At 44.4% G+C, this 20,625-nt stretch overlaps 1 protein-coding gene across 1 annotated transcript; it reads right to left on the reverse strand.

Moving 5' to 3' along the window:
• Positions 1 to 6,336: 6,336 nt before the first annotated feature.
• On the reverse strand, positions 6,337 to 19,993 carry abcb10 (ATP-binding cassette, sub-family B (MDR/TAP), member 10; the record flags this gene model as incomplete). Its single annotated transcript, XM_083650616.1, has 15 exons — positions 6,337 to 6,946; positions 7,181 to 7,239; positions 8,180 to 8,214; positions 8,560 to 8,603; positions 9,572 to 9,752; positions 10,452 to 10,531; positions 10,693 to 10,902; positions 11,451 to 11,546; positions 12,098 to 12,233; positions 15,221 to 15,367; positions 15,854 to 15,988; positions 17,146 to 17,348; positions 17,552 to 17,758; positions 19,285 to 19,460; positions 19,965 to 19,993. 15 exons carry the CDS (start codon positions 19,991 to 19,993, stop codon positions 6,753 to 6,755), a joined length of 1,932 nt encoding a protein of 643 aa, XP_083506742.1. The 3' UTR covers positions 6,337 to 6,752.
• Between the last annotated feature and the right edge of the window lie 632 nt (positions 19,994 to 20,625).

A 20,625-nucleotide genomic window follows, 5' to 3' on the forward strand; every position in this document is an offset into this window, starting at 1 on the left:
AATAAAACCAAAGCTGGGGGATGTAATGCACAAGCGGACCAGCTAGTGGCAGCACAACCCAAACCGAAGCAATGGAAGAAGAGCGAGAATCAAACCCGCCACCCGTTGGCCCCCGTGTCTCTATCTCTATGGTCGACAGCTCCATCGCACCACCAGCTCACATTTGCTCTTTCAGCTCTTCTCTGAGCTCTTTTCTCTCTTTCTTCTGGCTGCCACTGTTCAAAACTGACTGAGGCTCGAACCCACGACCTCAAAACTGACCGAGGCTCGAACCCACGACCTCAAAACTGACCGAGGCTCGAACCCACGACCTCAAAACTGACTGAGGCTCGAAGCCACGACCTCAAAACTGACTGAGGCTTAGTTGGAGAGTGGTGTTGTGAGGAGAGGAGGGCGAGGTGGAGCTAGGTGAAAAAGATTAGCTGCTGCACCCTAATTACCTCACTAAAAGTTATTAGTAAAACCCAGAACGTCTTGGACTGTTTCATTCACTGACACACACATCCGTTACACTGGTATTGTCGAATACTGTCATCTGTTCATATGTTTGGGTAATGTTCTGGAGTCGGCCGCTAGACAGCGCTGCGGAGATAGCAGGAGAGTGGTTTTGAGGAGAGAACTTCTAACCTGTCATGCTAACCTCGCGTCACCAGGCTCTTCTCTGCACTGTCATGCAGCTGTCAACCTCTCTGTGAGCCACTGAATTATTTGCAAGCAGAGCACTAATGAGGGTTTCCAACTTCAAATCCATTTAGGTGTTCCAGTGCCGCGGCCCTAATTGAGGTTTTGCCTCCACCTGTGTTGCTTCCTGCCTTTTTTAGACACAAAATGGGTGAATTGGGTAGGAAGTGAAACAGGCGAGTAGTCTGACCAGTCGCCTCTGGTTATACAGTACATAGCCTACTGGTCTTATGCCTCTGGTTATACAGTACATAGCTGGTCTTATGCCTCTGGTTATACAGTACATAGCCTACTGGTCTTACCAGAGCCATTCGTTCCAATAATACAAGTGAATTGCATGAAGGGACCGATAACTTGCTTCCCTCGCCATGACTTAAAGTCTTCAACCTCGATTTGCTTCAGAAACCCCATTTTAACCTGCCTGTCAGTCAGCATCTGCACCAAGCATCTATGGCGTCTATGGAGGTAATGGCGGGGAGGGGGGCGGGGTTCGAGCCGAGGGGGATGTTCATATTAATGGAGGGGGGGACTAAAAGGCCATTATTCTTTGCTCATTGTTTGAGCAAAAGTGTGTGTGTGTGTGTGTGTGTGTGTGTGTGTGTGTGTGTGTGTGTGTGTGTGTGTGTGTGTGTGTGTGTGTATATAAGATGCAAATGCCCGGTGGCCTGGCCTGGCCTGGCCTGCAAAAAAATAAAATAAAATAAAATGTTTTTTGTTTTTTTTGTGCCCCCAGTCAGGCCACTCACTGAACAGCAGGCCAGGCGCCGCCTACTGGTTTACTAGTGGTTTTATTACTTTATTCAGGGTTAAAGTGGGTGCATCTCATTGTAAAATTGGACTCGGCCCAAATTGGGCTTCAAACGGCCTAAACGGCCCAAATTGGGCTTCAAACGGCCCAAATTTTTCGGCGCCGCCCTTCGGACGCCGGCACGCGCGTCGGCTTGTATCGGCCTGGCCTGCTTGGTATCTAATGCCCGGCCTGAATTATAATCCCAGTCCGCCCCTGGTGGTGGCGCATTGTGTCAAGTGTACTGGCTCGGGGAACGGTCCGGCCCCCAGTCCCTTAGGTTTCTGACAATGTGGCCCCCTGAACAATTTAGTTGAATAGCCCTGCTGTAATTTATAGATTCATTATGCTATAACGTATTTGTACTGATACGTATGCATATATTAACCCAGTGGCACTCATATTCTGGTTTATTTCAAGAAAAACATGTTGGCTAGTTGAAATTAATTGGCTCGTAACTTTAAAATCTAGCAGCCATATTGGCTGGTGATAAAAAAAAAGTTGAATCTCAAACCCTGCAGGGAGAGCAGGTGGTGACATAGGAGTGAGTGAGAAAAGGAGCAAATATATGATTGTTAAGACTGAATACTGACATCACAACCGTCTAATCCTAATGTTAATTTAAAATTAGATATTCCCCGCCCCCGCCCCCCGACACGCCCCCCGGCCCCCCCAAGTTCAGATGCGTTCCGCTACCTATGGCAGTATTGGATGGACTATGGCTACCTTGGACCCATGCTTTGGTCGCATAGTGAAGACTAGGACCCAAGCAGCACTGCAAGCTCAGCAAGTCAACAGACATATCAATTCCTTGTATGTCTACATACTTGGGCAATAGAGAAGATTCTGATTCTGATTGTGCTGAAATTGACTTTTTCTGTGTGTGAGTAGGCATTATTTTAAATGAGGTTATTTATCTTTTTTAATACACCCCCCCCCCCAAATATATACGTACTGTGTACGTACACTCCACAGCTGAAAGAAAACATCTCACCACAAATAAATTATATTATTTCACTTTATTTTCTTTATGTATAAGTATGATCATTTTGCAAACACAAGAATCATTAAAATATATTATACATCTTTTAGGTAACATTATTTATAACTCATAACATAAAAATGAAACAAAACAAAGAAACAGCTGGCTTCTGTGGATGGAGGGGAGATGGGGGGCAGAGCAGTTGGAGCCACATGGCTGAGTGTCACCACAAGACAAGCTGGATCCAATCCAGTAGGGCCCAGCTCATTTTGTGGTGACATTTAGCCTTGAAATGCAGACTAATATGTTTGTGAGGAGAACTGTGATTAAAGTAAGAACTGATTGTGTTTTTGATGAGATAAGGAGAAAAAAAAGAGGGAACATACAGAATAAGGAACTTAAAGAAAAAACTATCCACGAATCTAGTGTTACGTAATGCACATGTGAAGTGAAAAAGCAAATAATGAAGCTTATACAAATTCTGCTACCAATCTACTCACTGTAACCAAAAGTGATGATGACCATATAATCATAATCAGTACAGTATATAAATGGGAGCTGGGGCTCTGTTTGTTTCTCTCAGTGATGTCATAAATCCCACTGTGACATCAGTGATGTCATAAATCCCACTGATAACATCATCAGTGATGTCATAAATCTGACATCATCCGTGATGCTGGTCTCATTGGCCACACAGCAGCCGAGTTGCGGGCAAGGCCGCGCAGCGGCCGAGCTGCAAATGCGAGCTGCAGGGCCAGCTTGGCGAGCTGCAGGGGCAGTTCAGCGAGCTGCAGGACGGGCAAGGCCGCGCAGCGGGCGAGCCTAGGAATCGAGCGCGCGAGATCCCTAGTACTTTACAAATGAACAATTTTACTAGTGGCTATCATCAATAGACTGAATTAGTCACCTCACATGTCCTGACACACTGTTGTTCCAGTATTATCCACACTCTCTACTGCACGTTTCCCTCTTTTTTATAAGCCAATAGTAATAGTAATTGCATTTTTTCCACTCTCCACTCGAATATGAAACCATGTAGAAAAACTATAAATGTTCTTTGTTAACACATTCCAGCACACTGAGAGACACAGAGAACAGACATCGACTCTGACATTCAAAAGCAATGATTCAAGTTTCTGAACCCTAACAACAACAAAAACTTCACTGTGTGTAACATGTTTGCAGTCTTATTCTTTCAGACAGTGAAGTCAAAACAAACCCACGTGTGGAAGAGAAAAACACATTTTTGCACCAACAAAGGCAAAATGATCTTAAAGAGAAAAAACATATTTGATGACATGGTGTTTTATCTAGCGTATTTATACCTCAAACATTTGTAAGCCAAGGCGTAAAGGCTGTTGTAATTTTCTTTTTTCTATATGTTCTTGCATCACGTTAGTAGGTTGTTAAGAGGGATCAAACAAACCTGCATATTACACGTAAAACTATTTGTTGTTAAATGCGCTATAAACGTCACCGAATGAAAAAACAGAGCTGGGCTGCATTGATGAAAGGATCTTTGTCCTAAAATACATTTTGTTCCAATGTCAAGCAAAAGGCAACAAACCTCCGTGTAAAGAAACAGCTGGGGAATTCAAGCTGGTGTTATTTTGCACTGCTGGCCAAACAGCTCAAATCTGAATACATTTCCAGTTTTCACTCCTGAACCACCCTGAGCAGTGAAGTGGCCGTTTACAAGCTAAATATTTGCAAAGGAGAGTCAGGACTTCTTACTGGCTCTCAAAGCAAAGCTATAATGTTGAACTGGCTAAATAGCACGCACCGTGGCTAAACTCCAGTTGCCTTTAAGGGTGTTTATATTCTGGCTAAGCACAGATCCCACACAGTAAACACCCGCTACAACTACGACAAGGAGGGGACAGTTTTCTCAGTCACTGGTCAAACACAGGGCAAGTTGACTGCTGAAGAATACATTTGGACTTGTGGTGGCACTGGTTTGTGTGAGATCGATTACATTGTAACTTCTTGACACGTACTGCAGATCAATTGGATAGATTTTTTTGGGCCCCATGACATGTCTCACTTCAATTCCTATTGGCAGGGTATCCTATTGTCTGTATGCAGAGACACAGCTTGTGAACAGGCAATGCAGGTAATTGCTTGGGGCCCCAGGCCAATTAATTTTTGCCTAGGGCCCCAACAGACTCTAGAATCACCATTGTCTGTATGACCTGACGATGTAACCTACTGGGGAGCCAGGGTCACACACACACACACAAAACTGAACAGCTGACCAGTGCAGTCAGTCATACATTTAACAGTGAAGTGCTTTAGTTGTTGAGAGAGAGGAGGTGATACGCTGACAAGCTGCACACTTCTGACGGGCTGTGATGACTCCGTCTGCTGTATCCTCTTTCTACACCAGGACCTCCAGAGAAGAGCAGGTGATTAGCAGGTTTCAATCAATGAACTAGTAAAACTCCTCTCAATTACTCGACAGCTACACATTTTCTTTTGGCTGACTGGAGGACAAGATGGCAAAGATCCCAGGCAAGATTAACCAAAGAGTGACTGAACTTAGATCTGTTAACCTAGGTTAGCACATATTACAAAGTATGAATGCATTTGACTGAGCCCCAACCCCTGGTTGAGACTATTTATTTATTTTGCCTAGAGAAGTTAAAGTAGGCCTACATCCCACATCAGAATAGGGATGCCACAGCATTTAGAAAATCATCATTAGAATTTTGCGAGTGAGAACATAGCCTACTGTAGTTATGCTGTCGAGGGCTCGCCCAGGAGATCTTTGTGAAAATAACACTAAAAATGTTCATTTCTGTTTTCCCATTCGCCATTTTCCGTAACACATGCTCATACCCTCATTTTCATTCGTTCTGCTTGTCAGGGAAGCCAGTCTATGGATCTCCATGTTTCCCAGGATGTGTCAGAATCCTGTTAGACCCTGTTTTCCACCATGGTGTCCTTTATCAATACCCCTGATCAGCTTCATCAATACCCCTGATCAGCTTCATTTGGCTTGTTTAACTTGTAAAAGTACTGCTAAATGCTCTGCTTCAAGCTTCAAGTTTTAAAATCACAACAAATATATAGATACAAGATAGTCAGCAGTGTTGTTTGTGCGTGCGTACACATATACATACATGCACGCATATATACATATATACATACATACATACATAATGTACATATATGTACATGTATATACACACACACACACACACACACATACGTGCATATTGGACTGTTTTTGGTTTGGTTATAAAACACAAGTGATACAGTGATGCTAGACCAGTGGTTCTTAAACGTGGAGTGCGGGGACCACCTGGGGTCCTAGTGGGGGTTCCAGGGGGTCCGCAGCAAACTGATGAAATTGTTAAACATCGCCGTTATTTCATTTATAAGACGTTAACACAATTAGAGAATGTAGAAGAGTACCGGTAACTGTTTTGATCGTAGTTTCACGGTTATCTCTCTTCCTACAATAATGATGATCGAGGAATTCTGGACAAAATCATATCGAACAAAAAAATATTCTCAGATTTGGGTCCAAGAGACAAAATCTCACGTAAAGTGGATCCGTAGCCCTAATGTGGACTAAATTAGGGGTCCATGATATGAAAAAACGCTGACAATCACTGTGCTAAACTATAGTGTTCAACATAGTCCTATAGTAGAGTGAAAGAGACTGTGTCGGTTGACTTGACTCGCACCAGACATAAATCACTCTATCTGTGGAAAGCACAGCCCATTTTCATTCTGTCACATCCCTGAACTCAAAACAGCCCCCCCGCCCCACCCCCCAAAAAGGCAGCGACAATAATTTGAGTTGCGTGTTGGCCAGTGTAAGAAGTCTCTTCTCTCTCTTCTCTTCACTTGGGCTCTCAATCTTTCCAACTCCCTTAGTGCAGAATGCAGTAGTTTTCAAAAATATATAAAGACTGTCTTCGCAATCACCGATCCATTTTTCAGTTCTTAGTTCTTCAGTGTGGATTTAACCTGAATGGGTTCCTTTACAAACAGCTCTTTCGTGTGATGCTGGTTGTTTCAGCAGCTGAACAGAGACAAACTGAGAAGGACCTCAGCACCACGTCCCTCCTCTCTCCTTAGTGCGCCTGCTTCAAAATCCTCTTGTAGAAAAGTCTGCTTTCTTTCACCTTCTATCATTTCTCCCCCATTCCAGACAAACTTGTGCTCCTCCACCCCTCCTATCTCTTCTCAGCATACGGGCTGTTTCCGCCCTTTTTTGGATGAAAGCCAGTCTTCCCCCAAACAGTGTCGTCATCGTCCTCCTCATCCACTCCCTTGTACCCCCCTCGCATCTCAACGTAGGGCCCGTTTCTGTTCCTCCTGTAGGAAGGCCTGCTTCTCCATCAGTTTGCGGAACAGTCCGTGCCGATTGCCCAGCAGCTCCGTGTGCCGGCCACACTCCGCTACGCGCCGCTGGTCCAGCACGGCCACAGAGTTCGCATTCTGGATGGTGGAGAGGCGGTGGGCGATGATCACAACTGTCCTGCCTTTGGATGGGCAGGGGGGAGGGCAGGACATAATCTCAATTAGGAATGAACAGTAATCATACAATTAAAATAAGAAATGCATAAATAAGAAATGGTGCCAGGGGCAGCAGCAGTTGCACTGAATGTCTCTGATTTATATATGAAATCTATGTGAGAGAGAGAAAGGAAGAGAGACAGACAGGATGCACAGAGAGAGAGAGAGAGAGAGAGTGAGAGAGAGAGAGAGAGAGATACCTTCCATCAGACGCTCCAAGGCCTCCTGGACCAGGAACTCATTCTCTGCATCCAACGCACTGAGGAGAGAGAAGGTGGTTAGGTTTGTATTCAGCAGCCCAACCCTCAGTGTGGCTAACAAGCACCAAATCATCACATCATCAGTGTCCGGCACACCTGTCAGACAAATTCTCAGCCATTGAGGATAGACTGGTCGAGTTTCCCCATTGAGACGCTAGATGACACAAAACGTGACAAGTGGTTTGTCAGACTAGGCCAGTGCTTCTCAACCTTTTTGAGCCGCGACCCCAAAAATACTTTAGGCTGCGACTCCCCCCCTTTCCCTAATGCATTAATTAATTAATTAATTTCCATAATGCATTAACCCATTGATACCTGATGCAGCATTTGTGTGTGTATCCCTTTAAGACCGCCTTAAAGGGATACGCACACAAATGAGGGATATACATGCAAATGCTGCATCAGGTATCAATGCATTAAATCATTGGTATGGGAGATTTAATCATCAATGGAGAAAAATAATTTCCTTTGTTCTTTTGTGACAATCATCACGCGACCCCCCAAAAATAATCACAAAAATGTGTGAATATATCTTCCTTTGATATAAATACAAAGGACCGCTAGATCGGATTGTTGAAGCACGCATTTTAAAACTCGCTATTTGCAAAGATCGGTATGTGTGTCTCTCTCTTCTCCAGACTGTCCCCGCTCTCTGCACTGGGTGTAGCCAGCCTCAGACAGTGTGCCGCAGAGCTGACCGTCACCGGGGGATCACTCTGGAGGTCCCCGTTGCCAATAGCGATGCGATTGGAGGTCGGCCCTGAATGACACCGCGCATGCGCAGGCACGAAATCCACCGGGCTCTCCCATTCGCTCTGCACTCTGCACCTATCAAAATGTGGCATGGCCCGGATGCTAAAGTCTGTCAGAGCTGAGACCTATGTTTTTGGGGTGTTTACTAACTCTTTAATAACCAATCGTTGTGTCGGTGTCTCTCACCTGGTAGCCTCATCCAAAAGCAGGATCTTAGGGTTCTGAGGAGAGGGAACAAATGTTGTGATCATTACACGGTCATTCAGATTCAGCATAATAATGAAAAGCTGAGGCTAGACAGTACAGTCCCGGGTTCTAATTATCAAGTCAAAGACATTTTTGTGGTTCAGTCGATCAGAATGAGAGCTCTCATTGTTTGTCCACAAATGTGTGAACCTCCAAGTCAGGACTGGAAGGTTGATAACAAATTCAAGCTAAATTCATTTTGGGAATCTACAATTGTCATTTAATGCATCCAGAATACTGGACGACAAGTCACGTGCAAATGATGGGTCTAACCCGGGTCATGCTTTCTCCAGGTGTGGAACAACATGCTGCTGTATTACCTTCAGTAGAGCTCTAGCAATGGCTATCCTCTGTTTCTGACCACCTAGGAGACAAAAACACAAGTTAACATGCAGACAGTTGGACAGCAGAGATGAAAACAGAAAGGGAGATACAGAAGAGAACGTTTTGGTGGGATTTGATCTCTTAGGCCAACAGAGGACTACTTAACCACAGGACCATCTGAGGAAGCCATTTTGGTCTTTTTCACTGTAATATGTCACATGATGCCCCGGCACAGAGAAAATGCTTCATACGCTAGATGTTGTACACTGTCCAAAACACATGGGTGAAAACATGCAACTGAGCCAGCCATGTTTAGTTAAAGGGACAGCCCACCCAAAAATCCAAAATACATATTTTTCCTCTCACCTGTAGTGCTATTTATCCATCTATATCGTTTTAGGATAGTTGCCTGAGTTTTGTAGATATCGGCCGCAGAGATGTCTGCCTTCTCTTCAATACAATGGAACTGGATGGCACTTGGCTTGTGGTGCTCGCAGCACACACAAAAAAAACATTTGAAAAACTCAACAGCATTGTCTCTTTCCAGAAATCATGACCCGGTTACTCAAAAATAATGCACAGACTTTGTTGTGAGCAGTTTCATGTAGGAACTATTTTCTTTTGCAGTCTCATGTAGGAACTAGCTAGCAGCTAGCGCGTGTAGTTCAGTCAAAAGAAAATAATTGATTATCTTGAGTAACCGGGTCATGATTTCAGGAAGGTGACATTGCTGTTGAGTTTATCAAATGTATTTCTTTGGCACTTTGAGCACCACAAGCCGAGTGCCATCCAGTTCCATTGTATTGGAGAGAAGCCAGAAACTCTGCGGCCGATATCTCCAAAACTCAGGCAAATAACACAAAACGATGTAGATGGATAAATAGCACTGCAGGTGAGAGGGAAAATATTTATTTTGGATCTTAGGGTGAGCTGTCCCTTTAATGGAGAGCTGACTTTTGGAGATGCAAGCACTGGTGTGGAAGTTGGCATCATCTGATCATGCCTCACCTGACAGCAGCACTCCTTTCTCCCCCACCACGGTGTCAAAGCCTTTGGGAAAACCCTGTATGAAATCATAGGCGTTGGCCACTCTGGCTGCACTGTAGATGTCCTCTGTGGTCACAGTGTCTGGGTCCACTGCGCCGTACGCTATGTTGTCTCTGATTGAACAGGAGAACAACACTGGCTCCTGGTGGAGGGTTGGGGGCGGGACAGGGAGGACGAGAAAGAATGAGATACTGTAACTGTGGTTCTCTGCCTGCTAGCAGAATACCAGTGCAGTGTATCGGGATTGCGCAGCATCGCAAGTCTGGCTATTAATCTACACAGGCCACAGGGTTTTCATAGTCCACTTCACTGGCTGATTGCAACTCCGCTTATCTGTGTGCTCCTCCACTCTGGAGCTCTCCATGGTGCTGAACCTGTATTGACTATAGTTTTGGCGACTAATAATTAACCATTTTTGCCTATTTAATCAGTCCTAATTACCTGATTCAAAAATCCAGCTCTGTTAGGTCACCTGCAGGGGGTGCTCGTCACACTTCCTGAACGATTCAGCGCGATCACACGTAAAATGACATAGCTGTGGCCGAACAGTTCTGCTCACTCACACACAGACACTTTGCATTTTTATTGTAGGATTTATATAGGTTTACAATATTAATTAATATACTTGAGTGCTTGCTTTGTCTGACCACCAAATTAAAAAGCAAATTCAAAGCACAAAAGCGTCATCCAAAAAAGGGAGGAAAAAAGTTATTTCCTTGCTAGTTGCTATACTTCATTCTTGCTCCTTCTGTGAACGGTTGTAACTACTGTAAAATCTAAAAAGCATAAATGCTCTTTTAATCCTGAACATTAACAAGTTAACAAAGCATGCATTTTCTACCTGACTGACAGTTCCAATGTGACTCCTAAGCCAATAAGGATTTAGGTCCCTGACGTCCCACCCATCAATACTGATGACACCTGGAGAGGAGAGGAGAGAAGAGTTATTTTCTGAGCTGAACCACTGTTTGAGAGGTTGTCAGCAGCACTGGATTCTTTCAGAAGATGTTGGAGGTGTCTAGCGAGTGAACAATAGTTGATCTAAATCGATAAAGGAGGACAGAGAGCACGCTTCCTCTCACCAGCATCGGGGTCGTAGAGCCTGAGCAGCAACGAGACCAGAGTTGATTTTCCTGAACCGCTGGCTCCCACCACGGCCATGACAGAACCAGCTGGCACCAGCAGACTGAGGTTCTGGAAGATAGGAGCCTCCTTACGGGTCGGGTAGGAGAATGAGATGTCGCAGAACTCCAGCCGGCCCTTCAACTGGTCTGGAGAAAGGACTAGGCCCTCTAAGGAGGAGCAGAGGGAGAGGGACCATATAGTTACACAAATGGGAGGTTGAGACTATGTTCAGTCCAGTTCAGTTATGTTATGTTTATAGGCCCTTATCACAAGCATGTCTCAAAGTCACAGTCATATACTACATCATATATCTACATACAACAACATAGGTTACATACATCATATGCATACTAGACATTTTACTAGATTACATTACAATACAACACAAACACAACATACATATTTGGACTGTGGGAGGAAACCCACGCAAACACAGGGAAAACATTCAAAATCCACACAGAGAAGACCGGGGCGGAGATTCAAACCCATGACCATCTTGATGGTCTTGCATCTTGACCATCCGCCCCTCCAAATATTTACAAATCTGTGTAAATAATTGTGTATGTTCAATAAGTTAATGTCGTCTGGCCACCATTATATTTCCAAGAAGTTAACGATAAGTTTACAGGAAAGGATTGGGTGCACAAATATGTAGTGAGGCAATGCTTCTTTCGAGTGGTGTGTGTGTGTGTGTGTGTGTGTTCTGAGAATTTACCATTTAGAGGGAACTCAGGCTTTCTGTCCAGTAACTCCCACAGTCTGGCTCCTGCTCCAAAACCCTTCATCAGCTCAGAGTAGAATGAACTCATACCTAGTGCATCAAACAGAATGAACTCATACCTAGTGCATCAAACAGAATGAACTCATACCTAGTGCATTAAAGAGAATGAACTCATACCTAGTGCATTAAACAGAATGAACTCATACCTAGTGCATCAAACAGAATGAACTCATACCTAGTGCATTAAAGAGAATGAACTCATACCTAGTGCATTAAACAGAATGAACTCATACCTAGTGCATTAAACAGAATTAACTCATACCTAGTGCATTAAACAGAATTAACTCATACCTAGTGCATCAAACATTTTTGCATGTCTGTTGTTGTTTTGTTTGCCTGCACTACTGCCTGCTGTAAACCAATTTGCCCTTTCGGGACACTAATAAAGAACTTGAACTTGAACTTGAACAGAATTAACTCATACCTAGTGCATCAAACAGAATTAACTCATACCTAGTGCATTAAACAGAATGAACTCATAGCTAGTGCATCAAACAGAATGAACTCATACCCAGTGCATCAAACAAAACGAATCAGGAAATTCCTATGAAAAGAAAGTGTGTGTCTTTGGGTGCATGTACCTGCGATGCTGATGCCCACCCAGAAGGCGTACATAAGGAACGATGAGAGCTCTCCCACAGTCATGTGTTGGCTAGCCATCAGAAGGCCTCCTTTATACAGCACTGACAGGATCATGAAGTTACCACTGAGACCGGTCTGGAACACGCGCGCACACACACACACACACACACACACACACACACACACACACACACACACACACACACACGCACACAAACACAGTGTTACTACTACCACTGAAGGTGCGTTACAATAGCCTGGTAGTTCGCTCCGAAGTGGACTGCACACAGGGTATTCAACCATGTTAAGTAAGGGTGTATTCACACCTATCTCGTTTGGAGCAGTTGTTCTGAAACAGAGATTGTTTTCCCCCTTGGTGCGATTCGTTTGGGGGAGTGTGAACACAGCAATCGCACTCGGATGCGGGACAAAACAAGCGGACCGAGATCGCCAAGAAAGGGTGGTCTCGGTCCGCTTTAAACGAACTCTGGTGTGGTTCGTTTGTGGTGAGAACGTGATCCGACCTCATCCGCCACAACTGCAGGAAACAGTGCGCATTTTTGGATAAACCAGCTGCTGTAGTCAGCTGCGCTGTGCGTAATGGCCTGAAGAACAAGCATTTTTATTGTTTAAAAACAACATCTTCATTCAGATCCTGTTTTGGCAACTTGTGACTTGCATGGATAAACTTTGGGGGGTTTTTGCATCATCACATCAGCAGTGTGAACTCAATCAACTTACCTCTGGTCTCCATTCAATAAATGAAAACAAGTCATGGTAATCAGAGCCAGCCTTCTTTGTGATAAGATTGTCTGGTTCAATCAGACAATCAGACTGATTGCATGTCTTCCTCGAAATGTCCGTAGGCTATTATTAAATTATTTATTAATATTTTATTCCAGGACAGGTGTTATATATAGCCTATGTGTAGGCTAATCCTCGAAGTTGCGAGGGTCTTTGATCTTCTATCTCCAAATTCCCGATAAATACATAGGCTACATAGCCTACATAAATAAATAAATAACTTTCTCCCTCTCTCTCTCCCGATCCCTCCCTCTTTCTTTCTCTCTCTCTCTCTCTCTCCTAGCACGGGGCACCCCCGACGTAGCCTACAATGTAGGTCTAACAAAACGCATTCTTATAATCATATAGGAAAATCTCTGGGAATTATTTTTTCCATCCCGAGAGTCTATTAGGCTACCGGAGTGTCTCCTTGCCAATCCAGGAGGCTTGGCAATACTATTTGGACCGCTGGATTTGTGGCTGTGTGAACACAAACGAACCAAGGCACAAATGCAACAATTGTATCAATTAAGTCCCTGAATCGGAACAAAGCAAACGACCTACAGGTGTGAATACACCCTAAGATTCCAAACTGTAGGGAGCTCAGTTCAAAGGGAACTAAACTGTGTGGGGAAGAACTCAACAACTTCTGGTCAGTCATTGTACCTGGCTGGACTACCAAAAACAAATAATGGCACTTACAAAGAAATTTACATGCCTGTAAGTATTGTCGTTGTAACTAACGTTATCATTATTTAAGTGTCGTTGTACACTATTTAAATGGAAACAACAACAACAACCCTAACCCTCAAATAATCTATAAATAAAATACTCTAGGCCTAGGGGAATGAGCTATTGTTGACTTTATAACTACTAGCAAGCTAAGCTAACGTTGGTTTGGCTAGCATAGCCGTATAACTTCAATATTACAACACACTTTAGCTGTCACTTGTCAATGTTAGACAGTTTCAGGCGGTTTCTTTTACATTACCAGGCTAACAAATGGAGGAAGGGATCATGTCTGTGTTGGCGACGTTGCAGAATGTACCAAATGGAGGAATTTTATTCGAAGGAACTTCCCTTAACCGAGTCCAACATTCCCTGAACAGGGAGCAGGGAGTAGCGAGTTTATGTACACTGTGGCTTGAGATTACTGCCACTCCCCTCATTTTTGTTGTCTCCATCGTCAACCGCTTGTCATTTATCATTCTCTCCAATACAATGGAACTGGATGGCACTCTGCTTGTGGTGGTTGAAGCACCCAAAAAATACATTTGAAAAACTCAACAGCAATGTCTCTTTCCAGAAATCATGACCTAGTTATTCAAGACAATCCACAAACCTTGTTGTGAGCAGTCTCATGGAGGAGCTATTTTCTTTTGACCGAACTAACTTTGTTATTCTACCCTAAAGTGTTAATTTTCCTGCTGCATATATTTAATATTTTTGGTATATTTTGATATCATCATCATGTTACTTTGCACTTCCTAATACATGCAGTAATTCATATATTGTACTTGTTGTCATACATGTTGTAATTGTCCGTTCGGTCAGTCAGTTGTCAGTTTGTCAGTCCCCCCCCTCATTTGCTTGTAAACAGTATCATTTACTGTATTTTCTCTGCTGCATCCTAATACTTTGAGGGGTATATGTAACAACATGACTGTAATGTAACAAGATGACTGATAAAGGTTGACCTCCTCTTAAACTGTGATGTTGTGACAACCTTAAAGCAATGTGAGGAAAGCAGAAGTCTGTGTGTAATAGCTCATGTGTCAACTGGAGATTTGGGACAGAAACTCACTCTGTTACAACCTGGCCACAAACGTCAAAACTGATTCTCCCACACACGCACGCACACGCGCACACACACACACCACACACTCGGGCTGTGAATCTTCACTGGCCTCACAAATTCGATTTGATTACGATTAATCTGTCAACGATTCGATTCCACGATGCATCTCGATACAGCTCAAAGTATCGCAGCTCAAAATATCACATCCTCAATTTTCTATATTATTACTGCACACATGGCTACTTTTTCATCAATTAATACAAGCAGTCAGATAAATATCAACTCCCTTTTTGACTTAGAATAGAAAGTGCTTTAAAGTCTGAATGTCAACATCAATTTAAACATAAACGATTCAGCGATTATCTGTCAACGATCCGATTCGATGCATCGCGACACGTCCGCATCGCGATGCATCGATTAATTTTGACACCCCTACACCACACGCACGCACGCACACACACACACACACACACACACACACACACACACACATACACACACACATACACACACTCTCTCACTCACTCACTCACTCACTTACCACTCCAAAGAAGCCAGCTTTTAGCACAGCCTCCTTCCTGGCCAGGCTGAGGACTTGGTCCGTCTTCTGTGTGTATGTGCTGACTTCTGACAGTTCTTTACCAAAAGCCCTGACTGTACGCATGTTGCTGATACGCTCTTCTGCCAACTTGGACAAGAACACACACCAAAACAATTTCATTAGTCCTTTATCTTAAACATTTTGAATGTTAAATAAATTTGAATATTAGCGTCGGAAACCTCTAAGGTAGGCTACTAGACATGGCTGATGCTCATTTTAAGATCATGGGAGGAAAATGGTAAACCAACTCATTGGAAAACAACGTTCAAACCTTGTAACTGACAAGGGCCTTACTTACAACTAATACGTGCTTCTTGCTTTCTTTCATAGAGCAGAACTAAAGCCCTCTAAAGACACCAACTTGTATGGAAAGTTGGCTTTCTGACCCAACTATTTTACAATCATAATTCCGTCACAGCTTCCTTGTTTGTTTGTTTTTTTGCTGTTGGCGAGTATTGTGTCCTCTGTTCAAACCTCCTAATAATCTTTGATAGTAACCCCACACACTTCATGAACAGAGCTTCTTGAACCTCTCAGCTGGCTCTTGAACCTGTGTCTATATGCGTACGGTACCTGTGTGGCTTGTGCTAGTGCATCCTGCGTGCGTCTGGAGATGGAGCGCAGGTATCTGCCGTAGACTACAGCAAGGCCGGCCACAGGAGGCACCACCATCAACACAAAGCCTGCTAGACTGGGAGAGACGTAGAACTAGAGGAAGAGAGAGAGAGGAAGAAAGAGCAGAGTTGATGGAAAAGGATCGGAGGAGAGATGGGTGGACAAGCAGAGAGAGCGAGAGAGAGATAAGGGAAGGAAAGAGGAGAGTCAATAAAGAATAATGGTTTACATCAAATTAGGGTTTAATGATCTAGTTTGCTGTTACCTGACTTACCTGATTTGCCACTCTGTGCAGTAATTATTTCCATCGATCATTCATTCACTTCCTTTACCATTCATTGTACCAGGAAATGATTTGACTTCCTTGTAAGGAAAGCTAATTGCCTGTTGTGTTACGTCTTGCTGCACTCAGAATTCCCCGTGTTATTTACAGACCATATTTGTGTGCCTCCAACAGCACCTTTGGCCAGGGGAGTGGTCACTTCCTTGTAGTAAGAGGAAGTATTTTAAACAAGCCTGTTTCTCCATAGTCTAGGAACAGTAATGTGCCGGGACAACTGTGCTTTACACATGGCAACAGTACACAACAATGGGATGATGACGTAGACAACAGAATTGCAACAAAATTCACAACTACTTCCTTATACTCAACAAAATACATGCACGCACGCACGCACGCACACACACGCACACACAGACACACACACACACACACACACACACACACACACACACACACACACACACAAATAAGGATTTCATCTGTTTGCAAAAGGCATAGTTATCAGAGAAAGCTGACCAAACAGCATAATTTTTCGAGGAAGTGGTAGTTACAAAGTGGCCAATAGGACATTGAGGATTCAAAATACTTGGTTACGGTAGTTTAATTGTATTGTATTGCTGTCCAGGCTAACTCTGGCTCACTTACAGTTTTACTGTTGATTGGTGTGCATTGTCCCTGTGAAATAAACTAATAAATGAAATTTCAAAGGATTTCACTGACAGCAGCAGAATAATATTGCAACATTCTCTCAAAGTCATAAAATGTATCGTTACGTGTCTCGAGCCTTCACCCAAACCTATCCTGAGCCAATCACAGCGGAGCAATCTGAAGGATGCTCTCACCATCATGCTGACAAACCTATCCTGAGCCAATCACAGCGGAGCAAATTTGAAGGATGCTCTCACCATCATGCTGACAAACCTATCCTGAGCCAATCACAGCGGAGCAATCTGAAGGATGCTCTCACCATCATGCTGACACCAGCGGCTGCCTGGGCCACAGCTCTCAGGCCGTCCGACAGGTTGTCTGTAATTGAGCGGCCGACCAACGCCGTGTCAGCGGAGAGGCGGTTGATGAGCTCGCCGGTCCGAGTCTGGTCGAAAAACGCCACTTCCTGTCTGAGGATGGAGGAGAAGAGGGAGGCGCGAAGATTCCGAACAATCTGCTGGCCTGGAGGGAAGAAGAAGAGAGAAGTTAGAGAGAGGAAGATGGAGACGAGCGCGGCTGAATTTTGCTTCCTAGTTTGAGACTTTCCTGGGGGGGAGAGAAAAAAAAACAGACAATGAAATGGAAGAGAGGTGCATGCTGGTTCCTCACAGTCTGCTAGCCTGTTTAGAGACACCAGTGAGCATCTCTCTCCACTCCGGTCTCACCTGAGCACTGCATGAGGTAAACCCTGGCGGCGTTGGCCGCCCCGCCACATAGGAACACTCCCGCCAGCATGATACACAGTGACGTCAGGGAGGCCGCCATGGTCTCTGCGTCGGTTCCGGTGGTGTAGATGGTGTCAATCACCTGGCCCAGGAAGAACGGCGCCGACATGGTCACCGCACTGGAGACGGCTAGGAAGCCTACCGCGGCTGGAGAAGCACAGAATGAGACGATCAAAGTGAAGACCAACCGTAAAAAGCACACAAGGGCTGCGATTTATAAAAGCTATTTTAGTTAAAATGGGGAAAAGGTGTTGCAGCAAAAATGCAGTTCCATCATGCTGCAGAAAGACTTCCCTTTTCAAATATAAAGCATTAAGAGTATTATAGCAGAGCTCTCTCCATAAGGACAGCAAAATGGGCTGAGAGGATCAGAGCAGCCGTTGCCAGGGAATTGAGATATTTTGAATTAACCTAAATTACCCTGGCAAGTCCAAAACCGGATGGGTTTGTCTGTCCTGTTTTGAAAACCTGCTAGCTGTTAGGTTTTAGGGCAGTAAATGATAAACCAGCAGCAATGTCAACAAATGATCCAGTACAATAATGTGGCGTGATGTGACTGGCAGGTGGACATCTACAGGTAATGTTAGACAGTCAGGACAGGTAGTCAGCAGTGAGGCTGCGAGACAGGTAGACAGACAGGTGCTCTGGGTACACACTGGGATGCTGTAGTGGAGGAATAGGGGGTACTGACTGCCCAGGGCCCCCCATAAAGGTGTTGACTAAAATGCTTTTTATGATATGAACCTCAAGGGTATATTTCTTAGAAAAACTGTTTGGATGAAAAACAATGTTTAGATTAGATCTACAAAACTGCAAACAAATAAAACTCAAAAATATGATACAGCAACTGACTGTTGTAGTATCTTACAAAACCAGGAATAACAGTTGGCTAACAAAACTGTCCCCCATTAGATTATGAGCAGGCGACAACTACAGGTGAAAGTATGGTTGTGTCTGCCCTTTAACAATATTAGGGTAGTTCTTAAAAACTAGGAGCCATGTGACCGTTAACTGACAGAGCTGGCCCGGCCGTGGCATAGGCGAATGCTAGGGGAGCTGTCCATCCATAGGGGCGCACCAAATGAGGGAAGAAAAACAAAAAACAAAACATGTCAAATAACAGTGCGCAGGACGGGAGACTCGGAACTCATAGCAAGGATACATTGCTGTCTCTGTCTCTGCTCCACTCTGCTGCCGGCCTGTGTGTCATGGATGTATGAGTAGCTGCAGGTATGTCTGGCAGAGCTGGTCTTTGGCCGAGTGGTCACTGGTCAGCGCGGTTGTCCATGGTCTGGGAGACTGGGGTTCAAGACCTCCTGTGGGAACCCTCCTTTGTAAAATAGTTTACTTAAGAACACTTATTTTAACACTTTCATATCCTAATGGTGGAACTTGCTGCGATGCAAGGAAGGGGCACCGGCTAAAATCATACCTAGGGCACCAAATGAACCTGTGGAGGTGAGTTTGAGTTGTGGACTAGACAGATTTTGAGCATAGATCATAATGGTGGTGTTGGGCAGAAAGTGGACGGGGTCCCAGAAGAGGAAAGGGGGTCCCACACACAGTCACCTGCTACTATAGGTGACTGTGGGTGGGACCCCCTTTCCTATATAGGACCTATAGCTACGACCCTGCCTGGGTCAGCCATGATGGGACAGACACACACAGCTTACCTGCCAGTCCCCATCTCTCAGGGTAAGCAAGCTGCAGAATGCGTTTAACGTCTTCAAAGGGAAGGGTGGTCGGCGTCTGATCTCTCTCAGTCTTTATCGATGTTGTCGGTGTAGCTGTGGATTCGGTCGAAGAGCTGGAAAAGGCAACAGGTGTGTGCGTAACAGTCCGTGGCAGTCTCGTGGAGAGGTGAGAGCGTAAACAGCCTGGATAAAGTATTCCAAATGAGCTAAGGGTACGGGGCAGTACCGATACGAAGGCCCGGTGGGAAGTAGGGGTCGGCGGGGCTGAAAATGTGCCCCCGACCGCCTCTCTCTTGTTTCGCAGGGCAGCCGTGTGTGTGTGGCGAGTCTCCAGCCATAACAGTCTATGATCACAGGAGTGTGTGAGCTTGAGTTTCGAAAAATGCACCCCGCCTGTGCAGCCTATCATGCGGGTTAACAGCCGCATCGTCCCCGTTAACTTACTACGTACTGAGCAGTCAAGCGAGTACAGACAATATATTTGTCAAGTAAACCGATACTTAGGTTAACGTTAACGAAGCATCTCCTCTGTGCTGAATGTCAAAAGCATGGATGAGAAAGTCCACTTGGAAAAAACATGTTTTGTCAATAACGTTACTCCAGCCAGTCGTGTCAACACACCGCATCCAAAGCCGAGAGGCACAGCTGATTGCCGCTACGTTGTCGGGTTTTGACCGTTATTGTCCATTTTATCTGCGCCTGACAGCCGCCTTCACCCAGCAGCATATCTGTCTTATCGCCAGACACTGTAGCTAACCTAACTGATAGCTACAACACCCTGCCTGTCACAATCATCTGTCGCGCGATAGTTAACCGCTAAGCTAGTTGTCAAGCGTGGAAACACACATTCACAGGCTACCTAAAACCACTCGCAGATATGTATCAAACTCCCCGTGCGAGAGGGAAATAAATCACTCAGTAAGAAAAGGTGACCCTGGTTTGATTTTAGTTGAACGATATCCTCGGGTGAATTCAATGGCTGTCTATTTGCAAACTTTCCCAGGCATGACTAACAGAACCCTGATGATCATCGATGCTCAGCAAGCGTTTCAGGAAGAAATTCCAAGGTTTCACCCATAGACGGTATAATAAATAAACACCACACCACGACTTCCCCAATTAAAAGTGTAAAACGTAAAAAACGAAAGAGATTGAATATTACCGGGTAATTGTTTTAATCTAGTTTAAATATTTTTGCACGTTGTCTCACACTTCAAGAAGGTAACATTAAACATGAACACTAACATTAAAACAAATACATTTAAAATGTAAAATAATTCTATTCAATATGCAATGCGTTTTATTTGGGATATTGGATCG

This window comes from Poromitra crassiceps, assembly GCF_964638095.1.
Source record: "Poromitra crassiceps genome assembly, chromosome: 14".
NCBI classification, from domain to species: domain Eukaryota; kingdom Metazoa; phylum Chordata; class Actinopteri; order Beryciformes; family Melamphaidae; genus Poromitra; species Poromitra crassiceps.